This window comes from Phyllobates terribilis, unplaced genomic scaffold (assembly GCF_046119375.1).
Source record: "Phyllobates terribilis strain yellow unplaced genomic scaffold, ASM4611937v1 Scaffold_9__5_contigs__length_417890890, whole genome shotgun sequence".
In the NCBI taxonomy this organism is placed as follows: Eukaryota; Metazoa; Chordata; class Amphibia; order Anura; family Dendrobatidae; genus Phyllobates; species Phyllobates terribilis.
The window spans coordinates 309,433,346-309,449,311 of record NW_027362769.1 but is presented as its reverse complement, the minus strand read 5'-3'; the positions used below and the strand labels follow the sequence as shown (position 1 = coordinate 309,449,311).

At 41.9% G+C, this 15,966-nt stretch overlaps 1 protein-coding gene across 2 annotated transcripts in view; it reads left to right on the top strand.

Annotated features, from left to right (window-relative positions):
• The window catches only part of STAT1 (signal transducer and activator of transcription 1), a 1,113,083-nt gene that overhangs the window by 535,467 nt on the left and 561,650 nt on the right, over nt 1-15,966 (top strand). For both annotated transcript variants that reach the window (XM_073647949.1, XM_073647950.1), the window contains exon 15: nt 5,340-5,423. In XM_073647949.1, coding sequence (XP_073504050.1) covers nt 5,340-5,423 — 84 coding nt within the window. The remainder of the gene's footprint in view (nt 1-5,339; nt 5,424-15,966) is intronic.

Below are 15,966 nucleotides of genomic sequence, written 5' to 3'. Positions count from 1 at the left end.
TGGTTATCTCTAAAGAAACACGTACAGCCATCATTGCACTGCACAAAAATGGCCTAACAGGGAAGAGTATCGCAGCTACAAAGATTGCACCTCAGTCAACAATCTATCGCATCATCAAGAACTTCAAGGAGAGAGCTTCCATTGTTGTCAAAAAGGCTCCAGGGCGCCCAAGAAAGACCAGCAAGCGCCAAGACCGTATCTTAAAACTGTTTCAGCTGCGGGATCGGACTACCAGCAGTGCCGAGCTTGCTCAGGAATGGCAGCAGGCTGGTGTGAGTGCTTCTGCATGCACTGTGAGGCGGAGACTCTTTGAGCAAGGGCTGGATTCAAGGAGGGCAGCAAAGAAGCCACTTCTCTCCAGAAAAAAACATCAGGGACTGACTGATATTCTGCAAAAGGTACAGGGAGTGGACTGCTGAGGACTGGGGCAAAGTCATTTTCTCTGATAAATCCCCTTTTCGATTGTTTGGACATCTGGAAAACAGCTTATTCGGAGAAGAAGAGGTGAGCGCTACCACCAGTCTTGTCTCATGCCAACTGTAAAGCATCCTGAAACCATTCATGTGTGGGGTTGCTTCTCAGCCAAGGGAATCGGCTCACTGACAGTCTTGCCTAAAAACACAGCCATGAATAAAGAATGATACCAGAATGTCCTCCAAGAGCAACTTCTCCCAACCGTCCAAGAGCAGTTTGGCGCCCAACAATGCCTTTTCCAGCATGATGGAGCACCTTGCCATAAAGCAAAGGTGATAACTAAATGGCTCATGGAACAAAACATAGAGATTTTGGGTCCATGGCCTGGAAACGCCCCAGATCTTAATCCTATTGAGAACTTGTGGCCAATCATCAAGAGACGGGTGGACAAACAAAAACCAACAAATTCTGGCAAAATGCAAGCATTGATTATGCAAGAATAGACTGCTATCAGTCAGGATTTGGTCCAAAAGTTGATTGAGAGCATGCCAGGGAGAATTACAGAGGTCTTGAAGAAGAAGGGGCAACACTGTAAATATTGACTTGCTGCATTAACTCATTCTAACTGTCAATATAACCTATTGGTACTCATAATATGATTGCAATTATATTTCTGTATGTGATATAAACATCAGACAAACACTAATAAAAACCAGAGGCCAGCAGATCATGTGAAAATATAATTTTGGTGTCATTCTCAATACTTTTGGCCATGACTGTAGTTGCTGTATATCAGATTATTTTGTTTTTTGCCTCATATAGACAGTAGGCCAGTTTGTATTTATCTTTACTACATTAGAGGTTAAAATGATGTATCTGATATTTTTGTGATAAAAGTAGCCCATTCACGTAGATATTTAATACCTATTACCTCTCATTCGTTTTTCACTAGACAATATGAAAGCGCTGCTCCTGAATTTAACCCTGTCCCACATGGACACAGATTACAGCTGCCATCCTTCATAAGGTTTTTCTTACAGCGCTATATCTGACTCCAATGATTGTGTATATCTCTCCAGTTGATCTGTTCACCATGGACTATCTCGAGTTTAATGTGAAGAATATTTATTAAAAAACTGTACAAAGTCTGTACAAGAATTGATCTGTTTTGAGTTTCTGCAAAATGTTTAACATATATACAGTACAGACCAAAAGTTTGGACACACCTTCTCATTTAAAGATTTTTCTGTATTTTCATGACTATGAAAATTGTACATTCACACTGAAGGCATCAAAACTATGAATTAACACATGTGGAATTATATACTTAGCAAAAAAGTGTGAAACAACTGAAAATATGTCTTATATTCTAGGTTCTTCAAAGTAGCCACCTTTTGCTTTGATGACTGCTTTGCACACTCTTGGCATTCTCTTGATGAGCTTGAAAAGGTAGTCACCGGAAATGGTCTTCCAACAATCTTGAAGGAGTTCCCAGAGATGCTTAGCACTTGTTGGCCCTTTTGCCTTCACTCTGCGGTCCAGCAGATTGGGTTCAGGTCTGGTGACTGTGCAGGCCAGGTCATCTGGCGTAGCACCCCATCACTCTTGTTCTTGGTCAAATAGCCCTTACACAGCCTGGAGGTGTGTTTGGGGTCATTGTCCTATTGAAAAATAAATGATGGTCCAACTAAACGCAAACCGGATGGAATAGCATGCCGCTGTAATTTTTCGCACTGACTGACCTTCATTTCTTAAAGTAATGATGGCCACTCGTTTTTCTTTACTTAGCTGCTTTTTTCTTGCCATAATACAAATTCTAACAGTCTATTCAGTAGGACTATCAGCTGTGTATCCACCAGACTTCTGCACAACACAACTGATGGTCCCAACCCCATTTATAAGGCAAGAAATCCCACTTATTAAACCTGACAGGGCACACCTGTGAAGTGAAAACCATTTCGGGTGACTACCTCTTGAAGCTCATCAAGAGAATGTCAAGAGTGTGCAAAGCAGTCATCAAAGCAAAAGGTGGCTACTTTGAAGATCCTAGAATATAAGACATATTTTCAGTTTGTTTCACACTTTTTTGTTAACTATATAATTCCACATGTGTTAATTCATAGTTTTGATGTCTTCAGTGTGAACGTACAATTTTCATAGTCATGAAAATACAGAAAAATCATTAAATGAGAAGGTGTGTCCAAACTTTTGGTCTGATCTGCACATCAATTTAGTTTTCATTGGATCTTTCAGAGCTTTGTGTCGAATGATATAAAATCAGACTGAGTGGTACGCTAATCTTGCTCGCTAAAGAAAACGAATCCTAAAACAAGCTTTTTCCGTTTTTGCGTTTTCGTTTTTTGCTCCCCTTGTTCCTAGAGCCATAGCGTTTTTATTTTTTGGTCAATATGGCCATGTGAGGGCTTATTTTTTGCGGGACGAGTTGTACTTTTCAACGCTATTACTTGTTTTACAATATCGTGTAAGGGAAAACGGGAAAAAAATTGCAAGTGCGGTAAAATTGCAAAAAAAAGTGCAATACCTCAGTTGTTTTCATTTATTTTTTTTACCACGTTCACTGAATGCTAAAACTGACCTGCCATTCTTATTCTCCAGGTCATTACGAGTTCGTGGACACCAAACATGTATAGGTTCTTTTATATTTAAGTGGTGAAAAAAAGTCCAAAATTTGGTTAAAAAAAAAAAAAAATAGAGCCATTTTCTAAGACCTGTAGCGTCTCCATTTTTCGGGATCTGGGGCTGAGTGAGGGCTTATTTTTAGCGCGCCGGACTGACGTTTTTATTGATAACATTTTGGGGTAGATCCAATATTTTGATCGCCCATTATTGCATTTTATTGCAATTTTGCGGCGACCAAAAAACGTAATTCTGGCGTTTAGAATTTTTTCCTCGTTACGCCGTTTATCGTTTGGATTAATTCTTTGTTTATATTGATAGATCGGGCGATTCTGAACGCGGCGATACCAAATATGTGTATGTAGGGTTTTTTTATATATATTTTATTTTGAATGGGGCGAAAGGGGGGTGATATAAACATTTATATATTTTTTATTTTTTTTATATTTTTAAAAACTTTTTTTTTTCACTTTTTGCATGCTTCAATAGTCATAGGAGACTAGAAGCAGCAACTAGTCATAGGAGACTAGAAGCAGCAACTACATACCCTGCATATAGCAGAATTGGTCCTGTGCTATGAGCGCCGACCACTAGGTGGCGCTCATAGCGACCAGATCATGACAACCACAGGCGTCTGCTGCAGACCCTGGGTTGTCATGCCCACCCATCGGTGACCCGCGATCACGTGACGGGGTCGCCGGTGGGCGGGGCTTAGGACGCGCTTCCCCGAAGCGCACGTTAAATGCCGCTGTCGGAGATTGACAGCGGCATTTAACATGTTAACAGCCGCGGGTGGATCGCGATTCCACCCTCGGCTGTTGCGGTCACATGTCAGCTGTAAGAATCAGCTGACATGTGCTCGGTTCAGTGCGGGCTCAGCGCCGGAGCCCTCACTGAACCGGGGGAGGAGCCCTATGATGTACTAAGATGTCATAGGTTTCAATAGAGGTACTGCATCTCACCCAGAGGTGTGTTATCTCACTCTCAGGTAAGGAAGGAGTACAGCTCGGGACCCTAACACCTGCATCCAACACTATACTACTCCAGACCGGCAGGAGGGACTAAGGGCGCTTGGACGCCAGAAACGTGCTCGATTTTTAATTTTTGGACTCCATGTTTTTAATGAGTCTTTAATAAAGTTAGCTATAAATTTTATATATTGTTGGATGGATGTGCCAATTACTTTCATCTTTTTGAATCTGTGGCAGTCTTAAACATTACCAATTATAAAACACCACACCGTCATGGATTAAAATCCTGCAGGGCAAGCAAGGTCCCCCTGCTCACACCAGCAAATGTCCAGGCCCATTTGAAGTTCGCCAATGAACATCTGGATGATCCAAAGGAGGCACGGATGAAGGTCATGTGGTCAGAGGAAACCAAAGCAGAACTTTTTGGTATCAACTCCATTCGTCGTGTTTGGAGGAAGAAGGATGAGTACAACCCCAAGAACTCTGTCCCATCCGTGCAGCATTGTGGGGGAAACATCATACTTTGGGGGTGCATTTCTGCAAAGGGGACAGGACGACTGCACCGTATTGAATTGAGGATGGATGGGGTCATGGATGCCGAGATTTTAGCCAACAACCTTCTTCCCTCAGAGCATTGAAGATGGGTCGGTGCTGGGTCTTCCAGCATGACAATGACCTGAAACACACTGGATTTTTTTTTTGAAGATTCTGTCTCTCAGTTAGTGTAACTACAATAAAAATTGCAGGCCTCTCCATTCTTTGTAGGTGGGAAAACTTACAAAATCGGCAGTGTATCAAATGCTTATTTTCCCCACTGTATCGCTTGGAAAAGTTGTCCAATAAAATAAAAACTTCTTTCTTTTTTTTTTTTTAGCTATTGATACTTTTAAAATTAAACAACTGAGTCATACTCACCTAGCAGCGACCCTGTGCATCCAGCAGAGGCTCCTCTGGATATCGGTGCTGGCTCAAGAAGTGATGTTTGATCCAATTGAAAGTCACAAGACTGCTGACACTTATGATAGGCTCCAGTAGTCAGGTGACTAGAAAAGTGCTTCCTTAAATGTTTCTTTGATGAGGCATGGTCTTGTCACCTGACAGGTTTCAACAGTCTTGTGACTTCCAAATAGTGAAACATTGTTTACTGAGCCATCAAAGACCTCCAGAGCAGCTGGATCCACTGGTATGTGAATATGCCCTGTTTTCTATATTAAAAGCATCCATGCCTTTAAAATGTTTTTCTTCTGCTATTTTAACAAGTGAATGGGGTGAACTGCAATACAAGCCTCATGCTTCTTTTCTGTCTTTCTTTTTCAGGGACCACTTATTGTTACTGAAGAACTTCATTCTTTGAGTTTTGAGACACAGCTTTGTCAGCCTGGTTTGGTTGTGGATTTGGAGGTACAGTATCTATTAAATTATAGCTAGCCTAGAAAGCTTGAAATACACAGTCCACATGCTGAACTTGACAAGAATACAATATTTATTACATGGTTTAGCTATTTACTCTATGCATCACACTACCATCAATTGTTTAAATGTTATTTATACTCTGTGTGTATACCTTTCTATCTAATATTTACAACTAATGTGGTGGTTTGATGCTGAAGTCTTCAGGTATATATGGATAGTATTTTTGTAAATTTTAGCTGCCATTGACAACAATGTTTTTTACAGTGTGCCCTGGTTCTGTTTTTTGAATTTTACACATTTTCCTATATTATTTTTAAATGGTTTTAACCCCTTAGTAACTACCAATACGTCTTGTTACTGACCTGTGATATAAGAGACTAGTATTCCCTGACAGGTGACAATCCTGTATCTGTCAGCTGTACACTATAGCTGACAACCTGATGCATCAGCCATGATCCGAGTTGGCACCGACCATGGTCGTTTAACCCATTAGATGCTGCTATCATTAGTGACTACAGAATCTAAATAGTTAACAGAGTGCAGGGCTCTCTCTTTAACCCCATTGGCACCCTGAGATCTTAATTGTGTGGTCCTGATATTTACCATGGCAGTTCATGACCAAATAACAGCCTTAGAGTCTGCCCACTATAGCGGCCTGTTCAGAAGTTATCGAAATTTAGGTCGTAAAAATGAACTTTTTCATTCCAGTCATGCCACTTTGCATTATTTCCTGAAAAGCACCTCAAGGGTTAATGAACTACCTGAAAGCCATTTCGCATATGATGAAATGGGGTCCGGTGGTGAGTTTACGCTGAACCACGCACATATTAGCTGATTTATACAGCTGGCATGTGCCCGGGAGGAATCACAATCCACCCGCGGCTGTTAACCAGTTAAATGCCGCTGTCAATCTCTGATAGGCAGTAGTAGTTGTCATGATTGCTATGAGCGCCGCCCAGTGGTCCGCTTTCAGAATCGCCCCCAATCAATCAATATGAAAAAAATAATCAATCCGATCGGTAAAAGGCTTAACTGGAAAAAAATTCTAAACGCCAGAATTACGTTTTTTTGGTCGCCGCAACATTGCAATAAAATGCACAGGCTATCAAAACATCGGATCTACCCCAAAATGGTATCAATAAAAACGTCAGCTCGGCACATAAAAAATAAGCCCTCACCTGGCCCCAGATCACGAAAAATGGAGATGCTACGGGACCCAGAAAATGGCTCTTTTTTTTTTTTTTTTTTTTTTTTTTTTTTAAGCAAACTTTGCATTTTTTTTACCACTTAAATAAAAAATATCCCATACATGTTTGGTGTCTACAAACTCGTAATGACCTGGAGAATAATAATGGCAGGTCAGTTTTAGCATTCAGTGAACGTGGTAAAAACTGTGGAATTGCATTTTTTTTGAAATTTCACCGCAATTGGAATTTTTTTCCCGTTTTCCAGTACACAATATGGTAAAACCAGTGATGCCATTCAAAAGTACAACTTGTCCCGCAAAAAATAAGCCCTCACATGACCATATTAACCGAAAAATAAAAAAAAGTTATGGCTTTGGGAAGAAGGGGTGCAAAAAAACGAAAACTCAAAAACGAAAAATGGCCCGGGGGTAAAGGGATAATCATTTCAAATTTGAAAATTGCAATTTTTTTAATTTGTCTAATTTCTGATATTTTATAAATAAACACAAAACATATCAACCTAAATTTACCATCATTATAAAGTATAATGTGTCACGAAAAAAGTCTCAGAATCACTGGGATCCGTTGAAGCATTCCAGAGTTGTTACCACTGTAGTGCGGCGGTATTCACACAGTGCGATTTAACAGGCAGTGATCCAAGAATGTCCAACTTAGTTTTTATTGTCCAAAAAACTCACACAGTGAGGCTGAGTTCACACGATGCGTATTTAATGCGTTTCCGCGGCGTTTTTGCAGTTGCGTAAACGCCGTGGAAACGCATTAAAAACGGATGGTAGAAGGGCAGCAATGTTCCCCAATTGAAATCCGCATGTGCTGTGCCCATGATGCGGATTTTTCCGCAGCGTAAACGCTGCGCTCAAAAATCCGCAGCATGTCAATTAATTTTGCGGAAGCGCGTCGTTTTCGCCGCCATTGACTTGCATTAGAACGCGCCAATTCCGCAAGACTGCATCTGTACTTGCGTAATTGGCGCGTTCTAATGTGCGGATGGTGCCCGGGTGTGGAGGAGAGGAGAGTCTCCTCCACACCCAGGTACCATTAAAAAATCTGAAAAAAAGAATAAAATAAAAAATAAATGTATACTTACCTTCTGTCGGCCCGCGCACCGCTCCTTCTTGGTTTCCGGCACTTGCAGTGAGTTGTAGGACCTGCGCTGACGTCAGAGTCATGTGACGGGTCACGTGACGCTGACGTCGGCGGGTCTTTCAATTCAAAGTTGCCGGCGAGGGAGACCGCAGTGAGCAGGACACCGGGGGCCATCAGAGGGTAAAGTATACATGTATTTTTTATTTTTTGACATTCACACACTATATAAATCCATGCAGTTTGCATGGATTTATATAGTGTGAAGTTGACAAGCACTTTCCAAGTGATGCTAAAATCGCTTGGGAAGCTCTTGTCAACCCGCATGCGGAAATGAAAGTGAAGACCGCTTCATTTACGCATGTCCCTGGCAGGAAACCGCATGTACAATCCGCATGCGTTTTTTCCTGCCAGGTAGATGCAGAAATGCTCAGGAAAAAATCCTGAGCATTTCTGCATCGTGTGCCCATACCCTCAGACAGCTTTTTATGATTACTGTATTTTTCGAACTACAATGCTGTGTGCCCACGATGCATTTTTTAAGCGTTTCCGCAGCAGCAAAAAAAGCTGCAGAAACGCTTAAAAAACGCATGGTAAAAGGCTTGTCATGTTCCCCAATGATAATCCGCATGTGCTGTTCACATGCTGCGGAAATTTCCGCTGCGGATTATCATTGCGGGAAAAAAAACACAGCACTACCAATTATTTTGCGGAAGTGCTGCGTTTTCGCTGCCATTGACTTGCATTAAATCGCATGAATTACACATCACTGAATATGTAGTTGCGCATTCCATGCGTTCTAATGTGCGGATGGTACCCAGGTCTAGAGGAGAGGAGACTCTCCTCCGGACCTGGGTACCATAGAAAACTGCAAAAAAAAAAGAATAAAATAAAAAATAAATATATACTTACCTTTTGGCGGCCCCCGCTGCTCTCCTCCTCGCATGCCGGCATTTCGCGATGGACTGAAGGACCTGCGCTGACGTCATAGTCATGTGACGGGTCACGCGACGCTGACGTCGGCAGGTCCTTCAGTGTACCGCTGCCGGCAAGGGAGAACGGAGGGAAGCAAGACAGCGCGGGCCATCAGAGGGTAGGGTAAGTATCTCCTTCTGCTCTGCACTAATCTGTGTGATCGGTGCAGAGCAGGAGAGGAAACTTAATGACAGGAACGGAGGCTGCTGGAGCTAAGTGGCTGAAGACCCTTAAAGGTGCTTGACTTAATCAGGTGCAAGGTCATGGAGATGCTCTTCTGCTGCAGCCTTCGTACAGGTCCCGACCAGGAACTAAAGAATGTGGTAATGCATAGTGTGTGTGTGTGTGTGTGTGTGTGTGTGTGTGTGTGTCTGTCTGTCTGTCTGTATAGGCTTGAAGCAGTGCTGTTTGTGTGTCTACAGTGCCTACAAGTAGTATTCAACCCCCTGCAGATTTAGCTGGTTTGATAAGATGCAAATAAGTTAGAGCCTTCAAACTGCAAACGAGAGTAGGTTTTATGAACAGAAGCATAAATCTTACAAACCAAAAAGTTATGTTGCTCAGTTGAATTTTATTACATTTTAAACATAAAAGTGTGGGTCAATTATTATACAACCCCTATGTTTAATATTTTGTGGAATAACCCTTGTTTGCAATTACAGCTAATAATCGTCTTTTATAAGACCTGATCAGGCCGGCACAGGTCTGTGGAGTTATCTTGGCCCACTCCTCCATGCAGATCTTCTCCAAGTTATCTAGGTTCTTTGGGTGTCTCATGTGGACTTTATTCTTAAGCTCCTTCCACAAGTTTTCAATTGGGTTAAGGTCAGGAGACTGACTAGGCCACTCCAACACCTTGACTTTTTCCCTCTTGAACCAGGCCTTGGTTTTCTTGGCTGTGTGCTTTGGGTCGTTGTCTTGTTGGAAGATGAAATTACGACCCATCTTAAGATCCTTGATGGAGGAGCGGAGGTTCTTGGCCAAAATCTCCAGGTAGGCCGTGCTATCCATCTTCCCATGGATGCGGACCAGATGGCCAGGCCCCTTGGCAGAGAAACAGCCCCACAGCATGATGCTGCCACCACCATGCTTGACTGTAGGGATGGTATTCTTGGGGTCTAATGCAGTGCCATCCAGTCTCCAAACGTCACGTGTGTGGTTGGCACCAAAGATCTCGATCTTGGTCTCATCAGACCATAGAACCTTGAACCAGTCTGTCTCAGAGTCCTCCAAGTGATCATGAGCAAACTGTAGACGAGCCTTGGAGTATGTTACTTATGGTATTGACTGAAACCAATGTCCCCACTGCCATGAGATCTTCCCGGAGCTCCTTCCTTGTTGTCCTTGGGTTAGCCTTGACTCTTCGGACAAGCCTGGCCTCGGCACGGGAGGACACTTTCAAAGGCTGTCCTGGCCGTGGAAGGCTAACAGTAGTTCCATAAGCCTTCCACTTACGGATGATACTCCCAACAGACAGGTAGGCCCAACTCCTTGGAAAGGGTTTTGTGCCCCTTGCCAGCCTTGTGACCCTCCACGATCTTGTCTCTGATGGCCTTGGAATGCTCCTTTGTCTTTCCCATGTTGACCATGTCTGAGTGCTGTTCACAAGTTTGGGGAGGGTCTTAAATAGTCAGAAAAGGCTGGCAAAAGAGATCTTTAATCCACACATGTGAAGCTCATTATTCTTGGTGCCTGAACTACTTCTTAATACTTTTGGGGGACCAAACAGAATTCTTGTGGTTTGAGGGGTTGAATAATAAATGACACTCTGAATTAACTTTTAACGTTTTTTAAAAAAAAACAAAAAAAAAACAAAACAAAATTTGCTGCAGTGCATTTCCCACTTCCAGGCTGATCTACAGTACAAATGTCACAATGCCAAGTTAATTCCGCATGTGTCAACCAGCTAAATCTGCAGGGGGTTGAATACTACTTGTAGGCACTGTATATGTGCATATAGCAGAGCTGTATGTGTGCATATGTGTATGAAACAGAGCTACAGTGCCTACAAGTAGTATTCAACCCCCTGCAGATTTAGCTGGTTGACACATGCGGAATTAACTTGGCATTGTGACATTTGTACTGTAGATCAGCCTGGAAGTGGGAAATGCACTGCAGCAATTTTTTTTTTTTTTTAAACGTTAAAAGTTAATTCAGAGTGTCATTTATTATTCAACCCCTCAAACCGCAAGAATTCTGTTTGGTCCCCCTAAAGTATTAAGAAGTAGTTCAGGCACCAAGAATAATGAGCTTCACATGTGTGGATTAAAGATCTCTTTTGCCAGCCTTTTCTGACTATTTAAGACCCTCACCAAACTTGTGAACAGCACTCAGACATGGTCAACATGGGAAAGACAAAGGAGCATTCCAAGGCCATCAGAGACAAGATCGTGGAGGGTCACAAGGCTGGCAAGGGGTGCAAAACCCTTTCCAAGGAGTTGGGCCTACCTGTCTCCACTGTTGGGAGCATAATCCGTAAGTGGAAGGCTTATGGAACTACTGTTAGCCTTCCACGGCCTGGACAGCCTTTGAAAGTGTCCTCCCGTGCCGAGGCCAGGCTTGTCCGAAGAGTCAAGGCTAACCCAAGGATAACAAGGAAGAAGCTCCGGGAAGATCTCATGGCAGTGGGGACATTGGTTTCAGTCAATACCATAAGTAACGTACTCCACCGCAATGGTCTCCGTTCCAGACGAGCCTGTATGGTACCTTTACTTTCAATGCGTCATGTCAAGGCTCGTCTACAGTTTGCTCATGATCACTTGGAGGACTCTGAGACAGACTGGTTCAAGGTTCTATGGTCTGATGAGACCAAGATCGAGATCTTTGGTGCCAACCACACACGTGACGTTTGGAGACTGGATGGCACTGCATACGACCCCAAGAATACCATCCCTACAGTCAAGCATGGTGGTGGCAGCATCATGCTGTGGGGCTGTTTCTCAGCCAAGGGGCCTGGCCATCTGGTCCGCATCCATGGGAAGATGGATAGCACGGCCTACCTGGAGATTTTGGCCAAGAACCTCCGCTCCTCCATCAAGGATCTTAAGATGCGTCGTAATTTCATCTTCCAACAAGACAACGACCCAAAGCACACAGCCAAGAAAACCAAGGCCTGGTTCAAGAGGGAAAAAGTCAAGGTGTTGGAGTGGCCTAGTCAGTCTCCTGACCTTAACCCAATTGAAAACTTGTGGAAGGAGCTCAAGAATAAAGTCCACATGAGACACCCAAAGAACCTAGATAACTTGGAGAAGATCTGCATGGAGGAGAGGGCCAAGATAACTCCACAGACCTGTGCCGGCCTGATCAGGTCTTATAAAAGACGATTATTAGCTGTAATTGCAAACAAGGGTTATTCCACAAAATATTAAACATAGGGGTTGTATAATAATTGACCCACACTTTTATGTTTAAAATGTAATAAAATTCAACTGAGCAACATAACTTTTTGGTTTGTAAGATTTATGCTTCTGTTCATAAAACCTACTCTCGTTTGCAGTTTGAAGGCTCTAACTTATTTGCATCTTATCAAACCAGCTAAATCTGCAGGGGGTTGAATACTACTTGTAGGCACTGTATGTGTGTGTGTGTATATGTGCACGTAGCAGAGTTGTGTTGTGTGTATAACAGTGCATAGAGATACTAACAATAAATTTATTACCTCCCTATTCTACCCTAGTACGTTAAAAGTAGTGATAACGACCATTCCACTTTACTCCACCAAATAAGTTTTAGGCTATGTGCCCACTTTGCGGAAATGAAACGGAAAATTTGCACGTCATTTCCCGGAAAAACGCATGCGGAATTTCGCAAGCGTTTATCGCGCATTTTTCGCGCGTTTTCGACACGCGGAATTGCCTTGCGTTTTTTAATGCATTGAAAAGGCAATTCCGCATGCGGAAATGCAAAATTAATTGACATGCTGCGGATTTTTGTGCGCATCAAAAACGCTGCGGAAAAAAACGCAGCATGGGCATAGAACTTGCGGATTCTCATTGGGGACCATGGAGTGCGGATTACCAAGTGTTTCCGCTGCGGAAATTCCGCATCAAATACGCTTGTAAAACGCTACATGGGCACATCAATAGGAAAAAATGTTTTTCCTATATACTGCTGTCTAAACCTGGGATGCATCTTATGGTAAGGTGCGTCTTATAGTCCAAAAAATACGCTAAATAAATAATTTAAAAAAACAATGTGGGGTCCCCCCAAAGTTTTGCAACCAACAAACGGTAAAGCAGACAGCTGTGAGCGTTTATTAACAGGCTCGGAAGGTCCCTTGTTATTGGGCCCTTCTCAGCCTTAAAATACCAGCCCGCAGTAGCCCCAGAACTGGCGCATCACTTTAGATGCACCAATTTTCGCCTTGGCTCTTCTCGATTGCCTTGGTGCATTGTCAAATAAAATAATGAGGCACGGAATTGATGTCAGCTGTGAAGTGTCAAAAAACACAGCTGACATCAAGCCCTGGTTTTAGTAATGGAGATGTGTCTATCAAACACCCCCATTACTAACCCAGTAAGTAAAAAAAAAAATAAAAAAAACTTCGAAAAATAAAATCTTTATTTAAATAAACTCTCCCCCATACTTTACCTGGTTCACCATTTTATTAAAAAAAAAGTTCCCACCATGGATGTGGAGTCGAAGTTGAAGTCTGTATAAAATGAACCGACTCCTAAAATATATAATAAATTTGTTTTCATAAGAATTTGGGATTCATAAGAATCTGTTCTATTTCTTATCTAAGGATTTAAGATTTTAGTTCAGATAAATCTGTGTTGCACTTTATGTACATGCTCAGTAGGGAAGCAGTCCTGTGGAGTCAGAGTTTGAGTCAGAATTCAGGGAAATTGAGTAGTCGAAGTCGTTTTTTTGTCTTTCTGACTCCACAACCCTGGTCCCAATGCAGGTCCGACGTAGTCCACAAATGGAATTATTTGAATTTTGGAACATAAATTTGGCTGAAATAGATTATAGCGTCATGTAAGATTTGCAGGAGCCCTGATGTACCTAAACAGCAGAGACCCCCCACAAGTGATCCCATTTAGGAAACTACACCCCTGAAGAATTTTATCCAGGGGTATAGTGAACATTTTGAATTCACAAGCAGTACACATAATTTGACAACATTAGGTCGTCATATTTTTAAAAAAATATATATTAAAGGAAACATGAAAAAGTGGACCCTACAGTTTGTTACCCGCAGTCTTCTGAGCTCGGAGATACCCCACATGTAATCAAAAAGTTCTGTTTTAACAGTGCAGGGCTTTAAAGGGAAGAGCACCAAATTTATAATTTACACGAGGAGTAATGGGAAAAATGGACCCCATAATTTGTTATGCAATTTTTAATGAATGTGTCAGTACGCCATATGTGCTTGTACACTAGAGTTTAAGCACACAGTGGGGATCTGATTGGAAGGAGCGCTACTTGGCTTTTAGACTTCAGATTCCATTTGAATAGATTGTGGGCTCTATTAGCTGAGCCTCTGAGGTGCCAGATCAGCAGTAACCCTCACAAGTAACCCAATTTTGGAAACTCCACTGCTTAAGGATTTAATTTGGTTGTGTAGTGAGAATTTTGAACCTACTGGTACACACAGAATTTATAACATTGGGATGTGGAAATACAACATAACATATTAGTGCAAAAAATGTAGTTTTTTTTATGTGTTGCAAATTTGTCAGTTACACGAGGGTTAATAGGTGCAACTGTGCCCCACAATTTATTGCGCAATTTCTCCCAAATGTGGTGATGCCCCACATGTTATCAGAAACTACTGTTAGGCCACACTTCAGGATTGAGAAAGCAGTAGCCCTACTTGTCTTTTTGAGCATATATTTTGGTTCAGTAGTTTGCGGAGCCCATAAGGTGCTAGAACAGGAATAAAAAGTGATCTTGTAGAAATTGCACTTCTCAATTAATTCATCTATGGTTGCAGTGACTGTATTGTAACATCCACACCAGGCTTAATTCTGGTGAATTGCAAATATACCAGTTTAGTTTCCATATATTGTGCCCCCATACATTGTGCCCAGCTTGTGCTTCTGGCGATACGCACCCCACAAATTAAGTGCTCTCTCTCCCTACTACAATAATGCCAAACATGTAGCCACTCACTGTGGTTTAGGCACAGTGGAGCTCAGAAGGAGAATGGCGTTTGGATTTCGGAGCACAGAATTCACTGTATTTTATTTGAGGGGGTGGGAGCCATGTCACTTTTCCAGAGCCTTTCTTCTACCTGTAACGTGGGAACCCCTTTATTTTGATGGACAAATGATGGACCTGAGTGGGGACTGTGTTTGTGTGGGATAAGTTAGGGTTTTTAATGGTAACATTTTGGGGTACATAATATTTTTTGATCACTTTCAGTGTAAGGCTTGATCACATTCTTTTGTGCTAAAAAGATACCTAAAATAATAGGACACTGCCGATACAGAGACCAGGCTGAGTCCAAAGTGACTCCATCAACCTCATAATTGAGTGGTTCTGTTGGTGATTTTGCCTAAATTGCGGGGTTTTTTTTTTTTAAATTCACATGGAAACCCTAATGTAAGCACTCAGTGGAGAGCGCAGGATAAATGTGAACCAAGCCATTTTTCAACAAGTAGACAGCAGTACAAGAATAGTTCTTATTTTTATTTTTGCGCGTTTCATTGTGTGGTATTAGTGATGACATGGCTTTATTCTCAGAGTCGGTGTGATTACAGCAATACCAGATTTATACATTTATCTCCTATTACACCTAAGGGCTGGGTATAAACAAAAGTTCTGCCTGTGTAATCACTGGTGCATTACAATACATGATATAAAAATAAACAATAAAAGTACCACAGTACCCACATTTGATATCGACACATCCGGAACGACATGACCTATAAAATTGTCCCACTTGTTAACCCCTTCCATGAACACTGTAAAAAAAAAAAAACATGACAAAAAACTATGGTTTTTCATCATACCACTGGGAAAAAAGTGGAATAAAATGTGATCAAAAAGACCAATGTAAATAAAAATTGTATTGCTAAAAAAAAATTATATTGCTAAAAACATCATATTGTCCCGCAAAAAAGAAGCCTCCTTACAGCTCCATTAGTGGAAAAATAAAAAAGCTATAGTTCTCAGAATACAGTGATTCAAAAACAATATTTTCTTCTTCCCCCATGACGGCACCACAGAGAGATGGGATTCACCCTTCAAGGAGAGGAAACCTACAGATAAAAAGGGCGGAATCTCTCTCTCTCACATCAGTTGGTTTCCTGTCCTTC